Source organism: Pyxicephalus adspersus, chromosome 1, assembly GCF_032062135.1.
Source record: "Pyxicephalus adspersus chromosome 1, UCB_Pads_2.0, whole genome shotgun sequence".
In the NCBI taxonomy this organism is placed as follows: Eukaryota; Metazoa; Chordata; class Amphibia; order Anura; family Pyxicephalidae; genus Pyxicephalus; species Pyxicephalus adspersus.
The window spans coordinates 22782136-22802843 of record NC_092858.1 but is presented as its reverse complement, the minus strand read 5'-3'; the positions used below and the strand labels follow the sequence as shown (position 1 = coordinate 22802843).

At 36.8% G+C, this 20708-nt stretch overlaps 2 protein-coding genes across 3 annotated transcripts in view; one reads left to right on the top strand and one right to left on the bottom strand.

Moving 5' to 3' along the window:
- FREM2 (FRAS1 related extracellular matrix 2) overlaps positions 1-4983 on the top strand; it is a 120705-nt gene extending 115722 nt beyond the window's left edge. The window contains exon 24 of the mRNA XM_072403953.1: positions 619-4983. Within this exon, the coding sequence (XP_072260054.1) occupies positions 619-1131 (513 nt within the window). The 3' untranslated portion in view covers positions 1132-4983. The remainder of the gene's footprint in view (positions 1-618) is intronic.
- Positions 4984-7922: 2939 nt separating this feature from the next.
- Positions 7923-19885, bottom strand: STOML3 (stomatin like 3). 2 transcript variants are annotated; one of them, XM_072403941.1, is made up of 8 exons: positions 19642-19885; positions 18324-18393; positions 13796-13899; positions 13610-13682; positions 12805-12887; positions 10974-11177; positions 10402-10536; positions 7923-9083 (listed from the first exon to the last, which is right to left on the bottom strand). In XM_072403941.1, exons 2-8 carry the CDS (start codon positions 18385-18387, stop codon positions 8895-8897), a joined length of 852 nt encoding a protein of 283 aa, XP_072260042.1. In that variant the 5' UTR covers positions 18388-18393; positions 19642-19885; the 3' UTR covers positions 7923-8894. The 2 variants fall into 2 exon arrangements, with proteins under 2 accessions (XP_072260042.1, XP_072260035.1); XM_072403934.1 differs by having other exon boundaries at positions 19709-19885.
- Between the last annotated feature and the right edge of the window lie 823 nt (positions 19886-20708).

Sequence of the window (20708 nt, the reverse complement as noted above, 5' to 3'; positions counted from 1 at the left end):
GCCTGGCCACTCAGTCACCTTAATCAAATCACAATCACCTCTGCCTTGGAACATTACATTATGTTTGAAGTAAGGTGATTGAGTTAACCATGTAGCCAAAAATACTAAAATATGTTCCAGACACACATTAGAATTGAGGAAGTTGCATGTATGATTAGCAATATTAGAGTTGAGACATTTTTAACTATGAGCTATGGTATGACTTGCTTGCCACCTAGGAGTATATTATATATAAAGATTGTGGCACCCGAACAACATCTATATATAATACATTGCCAATAAGTTGAAGCTTGTGCCAGTCTTGGTCTTTTCAGCCAACCTCAGAACCTCATCTTACAATTGGTATTATGAATAAATGGAATCCAGTGGGTAGCTAGAAGAGTGAAGGCTGTTCTAGCACAAAAGGGGGGAAACTGTTCATGGATTTGTAGTGGAATGTTTACCAATCTCTTATAAGTGTGATGGTCTGGTCCAACAAGCTTTTTGGTCATGTAGTTGCTGCAAAGGTAACAATAGATTTTAGTGTGCCCGTTGGTCTGTTGTTGTTTATTACATGGAAAAAAAAATGTTTGACTTTTATGAAGTTTCTAAAAAGCATATTCTCTATCTGTTCCACAGGTGTCTACAGGACGAGAGTGGTACATACACACAATCTACACTGTAAGGTCTAAAGAAAATGCCAACAGAGGCATTGGAAAAAGAAGCGTTGATTATCAGTACCATTCAGTATTAAATGCTGGTCCATCGACGGGCTTGGCGGCTCGTAAAAAAAGAGATGTCAATGAAGCTCCAACAATTGCTCAAGAAATCGGCATGGAGAACAACAGAGGAACCAATATCCAGCACATAATACTGGAACGCAGCAACAAGAAAACTGTTCCAGTGAAAGAAGTTACTATTGATGGAATAATTCCAAGAGAGCTTAATAATAAAGAAAGTGAGGTCAATGTGGTCATCATTGTGGTCATTCTGGCTGCAATATTACTATTGGTGGTCTGTTTGATAGCCATTATTGTTTTCCTGCTTAGACGGAAGCAAAAATCTAAAAAGAAGGAAGAGGGTCAAGAATCAGGAAGCAGTGAGCCCATGATGCCACATCGAGGTTACAGTACTGACAGCTCGGAGGTTTGATATTGTGTAACCATGATCAAGCCATAGTAGAGTGCCTCAAAAATAACTGTATTTCCAGTAAATGTCTTTTTCCAGAACACATATATACGTACACTGTGCCACATGGTCAGTCTGCTCTTAAATACCTCATCTATATTTAACGTGTTGGAAGGACCATGGGTAGCACAGATGAGACAGGCGCATCCACCATTGACTTTGTACAGATGGACGTCTAACCCTGACAACCTGAACTCATGCACTGAACATGAAGAGGCGCTGAACTATAACTATAAATGAGGATCATCCTCTTGTATTTCTTTTATATTATTTAAAAAATGGAAAATATGCAAAGGTGCTGATAGCTCATCTCCGTCTTTTTAGGGAAAGGGAGAGAGCTCATTCTTAGATAACCTTGGAGGTTCAGTGATGACTCTATACATTTCAAAAAAGTATTGTGTTTGCCAAAAGAGCTTTGATCAGTTTGAAAAACGCCTTACTGTTCATTTTTTTTGTCCGTTGCAATATGTAAACCAATGACATGGTCCATATACCGTTCATGCATCCACAATCATGTTGTTCCATGGTATGCCAAAGATTGTTTTTTAGCCATAAAATGCTAGTCCAGGAAAGGAGATGGCCTATGCACATTGTAATTTAGGCTCTTAAAATTGCTTCATATGTGGTTGTTATCATGCAATGGACTTATTTTAAAGTGTATCTGTAGTTGGGGAATATAGAAGGTGGGTGGACGAGGTATTAATTTTAATTGGTTCTTTCAGGTTTTTTTTTACAAAGGGTCAACCTTTAAGTCTGTTCTTGCAATGTCTCCCTGGAAGCTCATGGAGGTTTGGTTTGGAAGTGGTGGGTGGAAAGTTGAAAAAAAAAGTTGTGAGTTGTCACAGGAACATAAAATAAAGAGGGAAAACCTTCGCAAAATAAATTAGGCTTTTGACTAATCTTAAATAATTAAAGGGACAATCGCTGTCTTCTCTGATATTTTGTAGCATATTGTTTGCTTCCAAACAGCAAGCGCACTTTAAAAAGGAGAAGAACGATGGTCAAAGTCCAGTAACCAATAACAATCAGGAATCATCTTTTGTAGGTTTAAACGTGAATCATTGACAAAAGCCGATACCTGTTTACTTTATGTTTCTCTGGGTCATTCTCTTGGTAATAAATAAAGGCCATTATGGGCAAAGATTTCATGGTCGTACTAGAAAATGAATGCATGTGTGGGTTCTTTACAGGGTGTCCTTATTTCTGTAGGAATTATAGAACTAGATAGTGACAAAAGACAAGGTTCTCATGAACCAACACTAGGAAAGTAGTCACATATAAAGGCTGAGGTCTGTCAGCTTCTGACAACTCCTACAGTTGTGGTCCAGTTGAGGGCAAAAGAAATCCCCCTGGGAACTGCTGCCAACACAGAAGGAAAAAAATTGCTTTATGACCCTCCAAGGGTAATCTGATCAACTCTCTATCAAAATGTTGCTGTAATAATTGTGATCATTAAATGAGAAGGTCATTTTGGCTTTATTTCATAGTATAGTGCCAAGTACAACAATGTTCAGTATCTCATTGTGAACATCCAGATATCAGCTTTTTGTATTTTATTATATTGTCAGAAAAATGGAAACTGATTTCTGCTTGTTTGCCATGGGCTACTCCACGTTTTCACTTGCTGTATTAAGGCCAATGGGTATTCTAGTTACATTTTGGGAACAAGTAATTTATTATTGTTTTGGAAATCATTGAGCCTCTTAAAAGAATTGTTGACATTATATTTGTAACAATGTACACAATAAACATTAAGTTTATTTTATGAATTGCATAGGTCTTTTGTAGCATGGTGCCAACTTTAAGATTTCTCCTCACAATTGTAAACCAGGTTCATTCTACATCCAGTCTGTTAATGATTTATGGCATCTCATCTTCACATGGAAGTCCAGTTGGCCAAAATTTAACTGAGGATATTTATGTTCCTCTGTACATAGTTTCCTTATGTGGTCTTTATTCTAATCTATTAACCAAGTTGGTTGATACATCATGTAGCTCTCATCCTAATTGTACTAACCCCTTTTCTAGAATTGCCTTAAGCTTATTGTTTGGAGTTTATTCAATATGATGTCAAGTTGTCAAGCGATTTTGGTACCAAAACAAAAACAATCACAATGGCTAACTTTTAGGAGCAGGTTGAAAATTCCCACTTCTCCATTCTTTCCTGCTGTGAGTGCAGGAATAAGGCTATATATTTATTACTTGTCAATGAGTGTTTGTCCAACATGCACTTAAAAGTACAATAAAGGGACCTTCTGATCAGTGAATAGCGAGGTCCTCCCATGATAAGGTAGATAAAAGAGAATATCATGGTGCAGAATGCTTGTGTAAAGCCACATGCACACGTGCAATATTAATTGTTGGAAAGGATCTTTCACGATCCTAGCACTGCACGATGCATGGATGAGTGTTGTACATTCAGCATCATTCTATGCAAAGGGAGGGGGAGGACGATGGAGCGGCACCCTGCTGCACGCTCTCCCTTTTCTCTTGCTTTAGGATCGTTACTTGTCCATCGTCCGTGGATCTGCCAGGACAGTCGTTCGGACGATGGACGACTGGTACACACGCCAGATTCTCACCTGATATCGACCCTGAGCCGATTATCAGGCGAGAACCATTGGGCGTGTGTACGTAAGCCCCATAGGAAGTAGCCAAACTCTAACGGGTTTGAGTTTTAGTGCAGCAATGGCCAAGATCACAATGATGCTTAACAAATTCACATTTACTGCCAAGGTATCATGTAAGTCAGATTTTAGCTTTTTACAGTAAATAAAAAATTATTTGGTCCAAAAGTTTAGTTAAATACCGGAAAAGCCTGTGGGCTCTATTTATAAAACAGAGAATCAGAAATTCCCTCAAACATTCCCTTGTGGGAATCAATTACTGCAATTGAAACACATGGAGCTGGAAGATTTCCACAATGTTTGAGGAAATGTCCAGTTCCCTGGTTTATAAATAGAATCCTGTATGTCCTCATTAGTGTTATAGAGCCACACTGTCCACTACAATTATGTCTATATTGTCATACTTTATACAATAATTGAGCACTTGTTTTAGTTTAATATACTGATGAATGTTCTTATTATAAAAATGTAAATTGTATCGTCTGTATACATATTTATCTTCTTCACTCGTATGGAAAAAAATAGGTAGTAATATTTAATGATTTACACAGTTAAAACCCAACTGTCTCCTCAATGGGACAAATAAAGCAATGAAAACCTAGAAGAAGTTTTAGGTCTCCCTTTATTTGTCCAAAGTTCATAAAAGTTTTAGGTATAGTGGGTACCTTAACTTTTTCAATTTTCCTTAACTTTTACTTTTTTATGCACTCCAAAAAGTTTATTTACACAAAGCCCGTATGTATTTAGAAGTGATAATTCACCTTGGTGAGTGAACAACCTAATTCTTTTCGTAAATCAATCTCCATGTGTTTTAGGTTTAACCAATCCATACAATGAATACTGTTATACACTTGACTTATAATGGTGCTTTTTCTGTGTATAAACCTTCATATGTGTTAACTACTGCGCATATATTTTCTGTACTCCTGTGCCTCTTTCTGTGTTTTTGTGTCATTTTGTACCTTTTGGGAATATCTTTGTAATTCAATCCAGTTCTATAGTGACTGTGTTTATAAAAATGGTTTTCCATAAATGTTCTCCATCATACAGCAATGAATATCTAACATTTTTTTAAGAAAAGCAAGCAGTTTTCCAATGTTTGTACTCCATTTTGCAACAAATATAAAATAATTTGTATCTTGGACCTAGAACCACCATGTGGTCTGCAATAAACTGTTTTTTCCCATTCCTTGTTGAGTGGTTAATGGTATTTCTTATATTGGAAATTTTGGATCATGCTTAGGCAAGGTTACACAGCTTTAGAACAGGTTAATTGAAAACCACAGATGTTTGAAAGACTGTTAAAAGCTTAGCCCCAGGATTTATAAATTTCAGATATGTACTTAAAAGTCAGTTTATTGAAAGTACCACTGTGTGCTGCTGATCTCTCTGCTAACCTTTTTACTTTATTCTCATCTACCTAGAACTCTGGGCTGTTCTCATTTCATTTGCATTATCCGTCATATAAAATAAAACAAAAGACAGACCCTTCAAGCCTTAAAAAATGCTCTAGGCTTTCCCCTATATATAGGATTGCTGAACAACTAAAATACACCTAAATCCAAAAAATAGGGAAAGGTCAAAATCAATTTTTATGTCATGTGTCCTATTGGGGAGTCTTCACTTGATGTAAAATTAGCACACGGAATCAAGAAACTGAGCCTGATATATTAAAACCCTTCAGGACTGGAAAAGATAGACTCTCATGGGGGGACCTGGGCGATCCAACAAACCTGCAATGTATTTTTTACAAATCATCTGCTAATATTTGGAAAATGTTTTCACTCCTGGTCCAGATCCATTCTTCCAGGATAGTCTCTCTTCTCCGGTCTTGTGAAAGTGAAAGAAATCACATTTTAGACAGAACAGGAACAAATGTCCCATTAAAGTATTTCCTCTCCAAAGACGTCTACTGATGGCTCACATTTTACAATTTTCTAAATCTTCATTCCCAATGGAAATGGTCACAAAGACAATAAGAGAGTCAGTGGTGGGATAAGGAGATCAAAAGGCACCATGGAAATATATCAATACAAAGTATACGTAGAAATACGTTTTTAATAGATTAATAAATATTATTGGGATTGTTAATAATACATCAATATGTTTAACACCACACATATATATATATATATTTAACAAAGGAAAAAAGCTAGGCAGTTCTTTTTTTTTAAAAAAAAAGGCTTAATATTATATAATCAGGTTTTTTTCTGTAATATTTACCTTCAATGCAGAGATACCCCCACATTTTTTCCCTTCTTTGCTGGATGTCTTAAGGCTGAGCCAATATCACTCAACCCACTTCTTGCCAGCCCAGATTTTTCTGGACTTTCACCCAGCTCACACATTCAAAGGAGAAGCAACATAGTGATCAGTCTATCTCTCTGTTCCTCTGCTTTGCTGTCAGCACTAAAAAGGATTGGCTACTTGTGATGCTTCTTTCTTACACACTCCAGCTCTACTGCACTGGGACATCATGCAGCTGATACCAGGTTAGCTTTTAAAAAAATGTTTTTATTGATGTATTTTTATGTTTTTATATGTATGATTACAAAATGGGATTATTTTATGTCTTTAATATTGTTAATCAATAACCATTCCAAGTATAGTTTATTTTTTTACAAACTTGTATATACTTCTTTAGCAGGAGTGTAATAACTAGCAACCAACTCAGCTTAAGGTTTGTGCATATAGACTTTGTTCTTTTAATAAACTTGAACTTGTCTTCCAAAAAGTAATAATTTATAATTATAATATATATATATATATATATACACACATACATATATACATACATACACATTCACATATATGTAATCCTGTATCAATCTTTTATAAACATATACCAAGATATATATCTAGATGAACGTAGAAATAGAATGAAATAGAGTTTGAGATTACCATGTTCAAAGTGCAAAAATTAAGTTTAAATAATCTAGGAGTAAAGTGTCCAAAGGTGGGCAGGTATCGCCTTGAGATTGAGGTGTGGGGAGATACCTGCCTGCCCTCCCATGGCTCATGGTCCTAGACCAACAACTATTGTAAATCAGCAATCCTTCACTTTTCTGCATATAAGGATAAGTATGAGAAAACCAAATGTACATATCTACAGAGAAGTTATTTTAAATTGCATCCATTTTATTTTTTAGACATCCTTAAAGCATGGTAATGTTTTTGGAGGCCTTAGAAGCCCTAGGTCAAGGCTTAAAAACATTGGTCACCTGCCAAGTACTGCTGGAGGAAATAGGGCAGGGAGGAATCTACAGCGAGTTCAATCAATCCAGTAACTCACACCCCATTGCTGGTTCCTAAAGAACCCACATCTGAGATTTGGCAGCAGCACTAAACCGATGGCTGCCACTCCAATTACCATGCATTGTGGTGCCGCAGGTGGAAACTACATGTAGTGACCTCCCCGAGGCAACAATACACTGCTGGCATGAGGTTGGCATCTCATCAGAGCCCAGCACTATGTCCTGAACTAAGCCCAAGAGTGTAGAACTCTTCCCACAAAAACCCCGGCAAGAAATACCACCCTGGTAGGTGATTCCATTAAGTTTTGGATAGTTCAAGTTATTAAAAGACCCATGTGTTCAAATATCACATTTAAAAGTTTTAGCCCTGAATAAAGATGGTTAAACACAAATTGACAATTGTTAGATTCAAACATTGAGGGTCTACTTGACTGGATAACTGGTTTAAAGTATTTTTAAAGCTCAAGCTAGACTCTATATAAGGCAAGTTCCAATAGCAATCACAATTTTAAATCAAAAGTGGTGAACAGAATATCTACATCACTGGACATATGTGCCGCCACACTGCACTACAGCTCATTTCCTTTTATCTGTGGATTCAGCCATAGGTGAGGGTCGATTAGTAGGAAAGAAATAGGAAAAACAATGCCAGACTACAATTCCAAGTGTCATTATGGTAGAAACCATTTATCTTCATGAGAGGACAGGCCATGCAGTACTAGGAAGTAGATAGTGACAAAATCTATGACCTGTTAACAGAACATCAAAAAGCATGGAAGAACTTACATCTGTATGGACCGGTCCACAGCTACACACTGGGTTTCCTAATTTGAAAGGTTTATTATCCATAGAAAGAAAACACAAATCGACATGATTTCTTTGAGAATTTTGCTTTAATTTTGGTTTTATTTGGGCTTTAATCTAATTCTGTTTTTTTATATAATTCTCCAGCATAGTTTTTTTTCAACTTTATCTTGCTGTGCACATATGATGCATCCTATGACCCTTTATCTAGCAGCACAAAGTGCTCTCTATTGCATTGTGAAACAATGTGCATTGTTTGTAATTGTGCATGCACACTGTGCACCTGGAAATATTTTACAGTTTAGAAATAAAAGATTTTCAAGAGTATATAAATTACATTTTCAAGAGTAAGAAGTCTGCAAGAAAAAAACATCATCCAGCCACAATGTTTATTTCTTACCCCTACCATCCTTCTTCATTATTTTACCTGTACATGTGTATACATAGAGCCCTATGATAATATCCCCCCACCACCTTTGGGAGACAGGCAGGTACCAGAATAAAGGGCAGCCATAGAGAGTCGGGGTACCAAAACCAAGTAAGTATGGAGCCCAAATGGTGGGTAGTAAAGTATTTCAAATAGGTGTGTGGGGGTGGATTATGTACAGAAACTTTCAAACAAATATTTCCACAAGCTTTCTTACCCATTATGTAAAATGTTTAGACAATCCCTCACTAAAAAGATGTGATCATTTGTGTGTATAGAGCCAGTGTTTAGCAAAAACCTACCCAACTATATAGGGAACTGCTAAATGAGTCAGTATATCATTACTACCAATGGATCAATCACATTGCTGAAATAGTAAATGTTGGACCCGCCATCTATCATTGGAATATAAGGGCAGCTTTAGAGAGTCTATCCAATTTTATTCGTAATCTCACCTTCATATGTAAACAAGAGTCAAAAAAATCATTCCACAACATTTTCAAAGCATATATACAAACTTAAACTTATATTTTCTGGACTATGTAACACCCCTGTGTTATATGGAATGGCCAAGCTTTCTATTTACATAGTTCTTGAATCCACAGATGTCACCGATCATTTCTTAGACAGGCCTTGCAGCAGGTCAATAGGGATAGGGAATACAATTGTAGAATTGTTCTCCGAGGCAATGGTGGTCAAGGTTTGCAGGTAGCGAAGTTGAAGAGCTGCTGGAGATTCACAGATCACCATTGAAGCTTCCTTTAGAGCCCGCGAGGCGTTCATCTCCCCTTCAGCAGCTACTATCTATAAAAGTGAAAGCAGGCATATGAAAAAAATGTATTTTATAATATATATGTTACATTTAAGGATCAGCTAGTCAAAGCAAGCGCATAAAACGGGTTAGCACTGAAGTGGTAACACCACAAATCTAAAATGTTTTGACAATATCAGTGTTACTTAGAAAGAAAAGGAGAGAAGATTTTGTCTTGCAAAAATGCAAATTCATTCTTTTCTAGCTTGACCATATTGATGTCCAGCTTATACTGACACTGGTAAATAAACAAAACTAATAAAATGCAAAAAAACTTGTAAATTCGATAAACAACGCTAATAAAAATGCAAACGCAAATAAAAATAAAAGATATTATTGTTTATAAATGCAGAAACATATACAAATTACATGAAATCCCTGGAAAAATAATAGCTAATAGCTAATAATAGAAAGGGAAAATAGTAGATAAATAGGGCTTATTTTGATGGTAACCTAATGTTTACAAGAGAAGAACAATTTGTAAACCATTTTGTAACTGTTCGGGTTACTATACCAGACATCATAGGTAGACCAAAGACCACTTGCCCTTTGATGATGATAAAAATATATGACAAATAAACAATAATGTTATATTGGGCCTGATTTATTAAAGCTCTCCAAGACTGGAGAAAATAGAATAACATAGGAAAACCTGGGTGATCCAGCAAACTGGAAATGGGTTTCTTACAAATCATTTGCTATTAGACTGGGAGAACCTGGGTGATCCAGCAAACCTGAAGTAGATCTGGTTTAGAATTGAAAACATTTACCAACTATCTTCTTCAGTCTGGAGAGCTCACTAGTGCTCCTATTCATTCTCCATGGAGCTGCCGCCGGGAGCAAGCAGCAGTCCCCTGGCATGAGGAAGAGATAACCGGCTGCAACTGCACTGTCAGTGTGAACATAGCACAATGATGACAAAAATGTTATCTCTTTTACACACTACCTAAAAAATTAGTGATTGGAGCTTGTTTTTAGGTCTATCAATGGAAGTGTGGGTAAATATTGCAGGAGTAAGATAGGACCAGCAACTATATTTTGGGATTATTATTTTTCATGTGATTGACCTGTTTTTCACAAATGACCTGTTTTTAAGTTGCACATCAATACAAAACAAAATTGGCAACTAAGGGTTATTCTCACACCGCACAATAAATAAATATCTGACATGCAGTGAAGGACTTGGGAACATTCCTAAATGTCATGAATGCAATGTAATGATTCCATGAAAACAACCTAATGTAAAAGCCACAAATGTCAGCTCATTACATTAATCTTGGTGTTCCTAATCCAATAACTGGTAATCATTACCTTAGCTCTGGCCTCTCGAACAGCTTCAGCCTCAGCCGCCATCGCTCTCTGCATCTGCACCGGAAGACGAACGTCCCTCATTTCTACGCGTTCCACATTCACTCCCCATTGATGGGTAGCATTATCCAGAATTGTCTGAAGGACATAGGATGGACAATACATATGTATAATTTATATATCTATTAACTACATTAATAGAAAAGTCCATAAATACAACACAATGCTACACAGAAAATATATATCTATATAGATATACATAATAGTAAATGACATATTACAAGCAAGTCACAACATTTACTGTATGTAACTTTTTCTAGGGATTTCTTTTCTATTTTATTCTTAGGCCCTGTACACACAAGGGGGTATTTAAAAAATCATCTCTACTGGGGCTGATAACATCACATCCAAGAAGTCTCAGAGCTTTTAAATGGGAAGCTTTTTACAGGTAAAAAACATGCGTAAAATATTCCAAATGCACTTATAATCTTATGTGAATAATGGTGTTGTAATAAATGGTCTGAAATGGGGTCTCTTTACCAGAAATGTTATACACCAAGAAATTAGAATCCAACCTGAATATTGTGGGCAATCTCCTCCCGATTTGATAAGATGCTGGAGAGGGTTTGAGTCCCCAGAATGTTCCTCAGAGTGGTTTGGGCCAACTGGGCTGTAGCTACATGAACATTGTTGACATTTGCCACAGATTTTATTGCGTTCTCAACTTTGTAGTATACCACACCATCCACTGTTGTTGTAACGGAGTCCTTAGTAAGGATCTATAAAAAAAAAAAAAAAGCAGAACCATCTCAGAGTTTCATAAGGATAACCTTGTATCCAGTGTGTAAAAAAAAAAATATATATATATACATATATACACACAGGTAGTCCCCGGGTTTCATAAGTGATAGGGACTGTAGGTTTGTTCTTAAATTGAATTTGTATGTAAGTCGGAACATGTACATTATTTTAGAACAGATGTTTGTCCCAACATATTATTAGGCAGCTTGGTGTCAGTTACTGTATAAAATCCTCACTGTGAGTTAATCACAAACAAAGCAAAAATAACTTTATGGAGCCTAAACATTCATTAACTTCTGGAGCAAGCTGTGCTTTGATAGGCAAAAAGAAGCAACTGCAGAGTATGTCTTGGTCATTAAAGAGTTACAAGAGGCTGCAGCACAACAAAATACTTTTTTAGCAAGTCATGTGAACTGCTCCCTCCCTCCCCCCATCAAGCCTCTGTCCTGCACACAAATGAGCAGGAAAGCCCAGTTTGTATCTAGGAGGCGTCCGTATGTCGAATGTCCTTAACTCAATAAAACTCTATATATATTTAATTTATTCATTACAGAAAACTGTGGTGAGCTTGATGAATGGAGAGTTGCATCAGTAAAAATGGTAATTGTAGTTCTATTTTGCAATGTGTTTTGTTGGACTTTTATGGTAATATTTGTCAATGTTAATATAGTTACATTTCTATATATATTCAATGTCTATATTTCTCCTTTGTGTTTAATAAAGTAATAGTTTTTTGTTTTAAAAAAGTCTATGAATATGGTAGCCATGTAAGTTTATTGAACTTGCCTAACAGCTAAACCACAGGTACAAAAACTTGAATATGAATGTATTCCTCAATAGCTACAGAGGATAAAAATGAATTTTGTGTGCACCAAACATCTTTGCAAGCTCAGATGCCTAATAGCAGTAGTAACATTACCACTGTGTTGCACATAACCAGTGCAGAGAGCAGAGCTATGGAAGGAACTCAGCATGGCCACTTTGCACAGGATAAAAATAAGGAAAGGTGGTCACTCTGCACAAACTTATTTCTCTCTGTTTTATCCAAAACTAATGAAATGGCTTTAGCTATACGTTAATTATTTTTCTTATTAAGGGAGTAGAAAGAGCAAGAAAGAACAGGAAGATGAGAACACAGAATCAGCAAGTAAGACAAAAATATGGTGGCAGTAGGTATGCTCATGCAGGTATCCAATGCCGCTAGATATATTAGGAAACCTATAGCATTTCTTACATATCATATGATGTATCTGATCAGAACTGGGGAATATCAAAGTGCAGGTCACAGACATTCTGTAATTGTATGCTGATCTTTACAATAAAAATAATTATGTACAGTCTCTTAGATTGTGAGCTCTTGTGCGCAGGGTCTTCTCCTCCTCCTGTGTCATTGTTTGGATCTGTCATTTGCAGCTCTCTCCAATGTACAGCGCTGCATAATAAGTTGGTGATATATATATATATATATATATAATACTACAGTATAAGACGTCAAAGCAGCCCGCAGATACTCTCAGCCAGTCCTGCTCCAGTACTATACCTGCCTATTACAGAGCTGTAATGTATTAGATTTATGGTAACCTGGAATACATCTATACATCTTACCTCTTGTGGTGGGATTGCAAATGATATCACCCTTAAATCCACCTTAATAAAAGTGTCAGTGCAGGGCAGAATGAACATCAGTCCTGTATATAAAAAGATATATTGTCAGTACAATGCCACAAATCATATGCTCATCATTAGTAAGGCACAGTATGCTCCTTTGATTAAAAGTGTTGGAAAGAATAACAGTCCATTCTACTAACTTGTCAATTTCATTATTTTATACAGGTGAGCAACCAAAAGAGAGATACTGATTGTTTATGTGACCATTTCAGACAATTTTAAATGTAAATCTAATAATTATATTATTAAAAATGATAATTGTATATGTTTATTATATAAAAATATTTATTTACTATAAATATTAATTGATTATACACTGAAAAGGAAAACTGCTGTTCATGAGACAACTTTTATTTTAGACATCGTGGGGGAAAAAAATGAAATTTGATTGTTGCAGGAAACTTGTATAATTTTATAAACTGGTATTACCGATTTTAAAAAGTAAGGAAAGGGGTTACTGATTACATTTTTTAAATATTAGTTAATTTTTTATGGTCAAGACATTTTAAAATATATATCATTTTTAAATCAGGTAAATGTATAATATTCATCATTTGCATTGGTTCTTTTTAAGTCAGCATGCAAAGTTTTAGTCTTTTTTCACACTTGTTTACAATTTACTAAATAAAAAAGGTTTTATAATGTAGAATGTACATGGATTTATTATAATTATGTGATATTCAAAAAATGACTAGAGGTAGGATATAAGGTAGATTCTCTTTCAATGGAGGATAGCTCTTACCTGGGCCTCTAGCTTTTCCTGTGATGATACGGCCCAAGCGAAATACAACGGCCCGTTCATATTCTTGAATGATCTAAATAAATCAGAACAGAGTAAGTGACTCACTGGACTTTTTAGGTATTTTATTATGTGTTTACTTTTCATATTTAAATGGTTTTATTTAACGGTTTGCTAATTGAAAGATACCTTAACACAGAACCAAATGGAAATTGGGAAAGTGATGGCAGCAAACAGACCAGATAAGATAAGCAGAACCCAGCCACAAATACCAATTCCGCTTTTTACAGCATCTGATGGACAAAAAAATACCACTGATTAAAGAACAGCACATACTAAAGAAACGGTAACAGAAGGTCAGCAGTCATAAAGGCATTCTGATTCCACATAATTCTTTAATTTACACAATGGACATTCTTGGACGTCAGTAGCTGGTGGATACATCATCCATCCCCTGCAGTCATCAGGGCCTGGTCCATATTACCCAATATTACCAAAAATTCACTCTTGGGGCCACTTTGGGGTTCAACAGGCTCTGCACTCCATCTCTCTTTATTGATGTAGGCATAAAGACAGAAGGGTTTACTTTTTTTTTTTCTGACACCAAAGTAGTTGAAGACGGGAGACTGGGAGCAGCTAACAGTTGTGGTATTTAATTGCAAATCTGAAGAGGACCTTAGTGATTCTAAAAAAGTATTATTATTTCTTTTTAGGGCAACAAAAATTAAGGGTAAAGGGTAAAACCCTTAGGTGATATTTCCATTGGATAAGCCTGGAAGCTGGAGGGTATTATTCACTGAGCTGGGCTTGTCTGGATACAAAATCACCTCTCTTTTGGTAACCTAGCACGTAGAAAGCCAACAGCTGACAGTACCAATAGCCATTTTAAGTCTATAAAAACAGCAATCCCAGCTAGGCACTTTTTTCTTCTCTAATGCTTAAATTAATCCAAAATGGAGTACCCGAGTTAAGGAGTTTCGGCTTATGAATGCCTCCTAGATACGAACAGGGCTTCCCTGCTCGCTCCTGTGCAGGACGGAGGCTTGAAGGGGGAGGGGCGGTTTGCATGACTTGTAGAAGAAATCTTTTGCTGAACACAGCTGAGGTTGTGGGTGATCTTAAAAGATGAGCAGATCTGCAGCCTCTTGTAACTCTCTAATGACCAAGACAAACTTTGCAGTTGTTTCTTTTTGCATATCAAAGCAGAGCTTACTCCAGAAGTTAATGAATGTCTAGGCTCCATAAAGATTTGTTTTTTTTTTTTGCTTTTTTGTGATTAACTCACAGTGAGGATTTTATACAGTAACTGACACCACACTGCCTAATAATATGTTGAGACAAACATCTGTCCTAGTTGTATTTATTAAAATAATGTATCTGTTTCCACATAGGAAGAAACCTACCGTCCCTATCACAAATGCAACCCGGGGACTACCTGTAATTAAAATTCTTAAAGAAATCATGTTCAGCCTAAAGAACCTAACTTTTTAAACCCGTTGTGTAGCTTGGCTGTAACTGTGTTACTTGAGCCAATTAGTCTTCTGTTTGAGGTCCTGCAACTGATCTACCTTATATAAACACATGATTTACACTGTAATACAGGAAGGCTGGAAAATATACCCTGGCATCTGTTACTCTTTGCGTGCCACATGGTCAAATCTAAATAAAATAAAAAAGGAGAGGAAGTAGCACAGTGTGCATTTGTCATACAAAGTAGCTGAATGCTGGAATTTATGGGCATACATAAGGAAAGTGATAACATAACATAGGGAAAATGGGAAACACAGCAACAAATTATTTGGGACTTTTAAGGCATGATTTCAAGTAGTTAATTCAACACATGTTAAAAAACATAAAATGAAAAACAATTTATTGATTACAATAAAGTCTATAAAACAACAATATATTTAGGTGGCAATTACACATGTTACATTTCACATAGTCTCTTGTTGATGTTTTTTTACTATTGTACACTTTTCATGGAACAAGGTCCAATTCTTTAGAAAAGGGACCTATAATAACAGAATTTACCATATACATACTAAAGAATTAAAAAACAAAAAAATCCAGATGAACTTGGGTGTGTAATAATACCGTAAGTAAAAATACTTATGTTGGTATTGGGGAAGGGTACACCTCCCTAGTAATACATACAGTATACGGTTCTAAATGTTTTCTTCTAACCCTGAATGTGGACCCTTCACTAAGAGATTATGTAAATTGCCATTTCTGACCTGGTTCTAAAAAATCCAGTTAGCCTGGTTAGTGTTCTGATCCTCACCCTTTAATAACTTCTATATCAGTGGTCGCCAGCCTTTCCGACCTCACTGACCACTAAATTCACAGAACTCGGACCACGTATGCACGGGGAGCCGTGTGTCACTCAAAGGGGAAGAAACTTCCCCCAGAGTGATGTCATGATGCCAGAAAATGCCCACCCTCCCATCGCAGGCTCAGACCATCTGTTTGGGGGGGACAGTAGCACAGAGTTGTGGACGCAACAAAAGTTCTGTGCACAGCCCTGCACTCCTGTCCCCCCAAGATATCTAGCAAGCGGGTTGTGTCCATATGGGGGACAGAGCTGCAGACCACCAAAATTTACTCGCGGACCTCTGGTTGTTCTATATCACTGTCCCAGAATGAGTATACAGCTCAGGTGTTTATCTTTTTGCAGAATGGTGAGCTGGAACAGATGCCACAAGTGCCCTTTATTCTAAAACTCTGCAGAAATCTATTACAATGAAAGCAATGACGTGGCTCTGCAAACAGCTCTGGTATGCCAAGTGTTATCAGAACAATTATGGGAAATGTTAGGTTTCTGTTAAGCTATCTAGATGGTGGGGGAAGTATCACACAATAGAGGGGGGAGAAGTTTTTCCACTTTAGTAATGAAGAACTTTTCACTGATTCAGCTCATTAAATTGTATGCTGGGGTCAATACTATCATATAAATTTAACATTTAGTCAAAGTTCTTTTTTAGTTCTGTAGCGTGAGACACTTTTAGGGCCCATCTACTTCTTTATGGTGCAGTAAGGCATGTGTGTTAACACTGAGTATGTAGCACCCTTTTTTAAAAAAAAAAGGGCTGCCAATAATTTTGTTGAAATGCTGAAAATTGTACATTTTTTTGGAAAGTAACAAACTACCATGCAGGCAAATAGTTTGGCTGTTGGACAAAGTTAGGATTTTCCCCTTAAACTAAAAACTTACTGTCAAGGTTTTTTCCATACGGATGTTTGTTTGTTTTTTCTTTTTTTAGAGCAAGGTTTTGCATGGCAGAAATATTACAAATTATTTAAAACCTGATCTGCTAGAAATACTACATATTTCCCGTTGGTGGCCACAGGCTTTTATGTTCCGGGTGTTAAATTATCATGAGTTATTGTTTTTTTCATGCTCTAGGTATAATATGGCAGCATTATATAAATACAAAAATGTAAACTAGCCAAGGTTAAGGCCATGTCACATCTTGCTGATCTTGACACTAAGTGACTTCACTCTAATCTCTATAGAATCAATCCCTTGTTAGCAGTACCAGTGGTATCATTGTCCCATTGCTAACAATCGAGAGCCTGCAATGTGCAGGACCAGCAATAAAATAATTAAATCTTAATAGGATGCTCTCTAGGGGCAGATGAATTGCTAGCAGCAAATTTGCTCATGTGGCCCCAAAACTGAAAAAGAAGAAAGGAAAGAGGTACACCACAGTCATTTTGTTGGTCCCTGCTATCAAACATTTCTCAGACATATGAACATGAATAATGATAACTGTGACCACTTCCATTAATATATAAATTGTGTATTTGATGCCAATCAGAATTCAGCAGTGGAGTTATGACTCCAGGATGGGCGATATGGGTAAAGATATCTCGCAGTAAGTGGGAGAGACATGATGCTGTCCTCACCATTGGTCACTCAAAGAAAACACAAGCTTAGGGTCGGATAGTCTCTCTAAGTGAGTTTAAATTGAGGAAAACATTAAAAGCTTGAGCATTATTCTGAAAACCATAAGGCAACCTGCCTGGTCCCACCCCCCCGCCACAGGCTCGCACGCAGATGCCGGCCAGGTGTTCCCAATATTCACACGCCGGGGATGTAGATGCCAGCCATTGCCAGGGAAAGCAGATGCCGGGCATCACTGGAGGAGGCCGCGGGCACTGCTTACCAGGTAAGCTTTTTAAACTCCCTTGTAATTCCACCCTGAATGTGGCTTGAGGTTACCACTTTTGGTACTGAAAATTAACACCGAGCCGCACTCAGGAATACCGCCAGGGAGGTTACTAGATTTTCTTCATATCCAGACATCTTCACTAAGACAGCATTGAACAGGTCAGTGACCTCACATGTGCACATCATGGATACATTGTGGGTTTAGAAAATCTGCATTAGAAAATCTCCTGCTTGGTGCATCATTGACATGGTTTCCAGAATACTGATTAGTTTCAAAACATAATAACATTTAGTAAAACATGCCTAAAATATGTAAAGCATCTTATAAATGCAAAGCAGCAAATTATTTTAAACACATTTTGGATACACATATGTACATCCTCCAAAACTAATATAAAAATCCACCATGTAAAAGGGTAGACTATGCCCATCATCTCACAATAAAGTTATGTTATAAAAATTAGAATTAAAGCAATTAAATTGTAGACATTAGATTATGAAACATACTACAAAACTGTGTTTTGCTCTTTTGGTTGGAGTACTTACCAAGCAGCTCTTCTTTTGGTCTTCCCTTTTCCAAAGGAGGCTGAGAATCCATGTGTATGTCCATGGTCACCTATATCAAAAGCACAAAGAAGGAGAGCAATGAATAATACCCACATATGGTTTTTACTTTAAAGCACTGACCTCCGTAGTTGCAAGCACTGTGCAGTAACTTATCCTTAAACCTACAGAAGAAAGCACATCCAAAAGCTCAACGTCTTCTGTTCCTCATCCTACCAGCCATATAATATTCAATGAAAGAGCAGAATGCTCTGCCAACAGCTTGAAAGCAAAGATGTTTTAGCTGTTTGTAGGGGGTGTATTTTTCCAACTAACCACTACCGTAAGGTACATTGTTTCTTTTAATCCCCATGAATTTATGTTAGCAGGCATTCCCCTAAACCTGAAAATTATTTCAGAGGTTCCTTATAGGTAAAAGGCTTGGGAAAGGCCGATATAGATTTTCATATTGTTGGAAAGCTAAATGTAATGTGAGCTGTCACTTGTATAGGTATGCAGTGTGGCTTTGTATTATCCTATACATAGAAGATTGCTGGGGGCAAACTGATTTATGTTGTTCTTCAAAATACTCTGCATTGTTTTCATACATATAAAAAGTAAAATGATTTTGTTTATTGTGTATTGATACAACATGAAAAGATCTCATGATGTGCCTTGTACTACGGTACTATATTATATATACTACTGTAATCGGTTTTTGTTTGCTACTTATAATCACTATTGCTGTTGCCTTTTAACAACCATTTTATAAGTAATAAAGTAACCAATTATGCATTGATTAAAGCAGATTGGAGGGGCTCCCCTAACACAGATGGTGGAATAGATATTTGTCTGGTGAAGGGATCTTAGTACTTCAGCAGAAAAGGGTTTTGGGAATCAGGTTAGTATTGGGCTCATCTTAGGGATGAAGTAAGTGGAGCGTCTATTGCTTTAGTAACTCAAACCTCAAATCATTCCTAGTGCTAATAAAATACATTTCCAGGTTTATTCTTGCCAACAATTTAAGGTTACTGAAGCTGTACTAGTGTATTTACAACAACAGTGTTAAGTGCTGTCTGTGTTCGTTGGGTCACCAACATTTCTCTGGTACTGTAACACACATGCTCGGACCAGAGAAGACATGTAAGAAGTAACAAATAAAAAAAAAAAATACGAATAGAACTTGACTCCTAAGAATTTAAAAAGGGCAAAAAAGTTGAAACTTTAAAAAATGGAAAAACTGAAAATGAAACCAAAACATGCAATGTGCATTACATTTCGGTGAAGTGATACCCCAGATTGGCACCCTCCATGTACTCACCTCCACAGACACCTGAAGTTGTAGTTTAGTAGAGCTGACGTCTCTTGTTCATGTCAAGTTTGCTTACCTTTCTGAAGTACCGCCCCTGTACAACGTGTTGTCACCTTTCGACGCCTTCTTCTTTGTTTAACATCTAGAGAATTCATTTCTATAGAGACTGCTGTCACCATAGCATCATAAACCAACTCTACAGATTGTTAGCACGGGGAAGAAAAGCATCTTTAATGTTACAAGACAAATGCAGTACAACAAGGGGTTAGTATGTGATCTATATGTATCATTATTTCCGCTTAGGTCTGGTGAACAAAGGAAATGTTTACACAATACTGTACAGAAACTTGTAGATCAGGATTTTTATGTGCCGTAGGTGGAAAGTAGTCATGTGACTGAGGAACACAGAGAGATCTCCAAGTCTGATTTTCCATACGGACATGTGAATAAGGTAACCATGAGAAATATACAATGGAACAAAACCTGGCCATTCAGTGGGATGTAGGCTCTTTATTTGTGAAAGGAGAACAGTCAGAGATACTACTAACAACCAAGAACTCAATGACCTATTCTGCCCTGGAAAGAAAAAGTCTGGCTGTTACTAAGGATAACAGTCAATTCTAGTTTATTCTTGGTACTGATACTCTATGCTGTGCTTTATGACCAAAGTTATGGTCAGCTTGGGATTATTATTAATAATAAACAGTATTTATATAGCGCCAACATATTAAGCAGTGCTGTACATTAAATAGCGGTTGCATAAAGGAGGAGAAAATAGCGCAAAATTTAATGTCCCCACCATTGCGTAGGAAGAGACTTTGTTGTGGACTCCATGTTGTTTTGGTCTTCATTTTGTAGCAGAGTTGTCCATAAGAATTATAACAAGAAATGTGCTTTATTGTGGGGGTGAACATCCTGAACAACTGCTTTCTTTCTTTTGTCTAAAGTGTTAATGAGAACAAAGAAGTGTCTTGGGGATGTTAAGACATTCCAAATCCCCCCCTGACATATATCTAACTGTTAACAACACTGTTATTCGGCCCTCCCCTCAGGCACGTTGTCTTGGTGTCACCTTT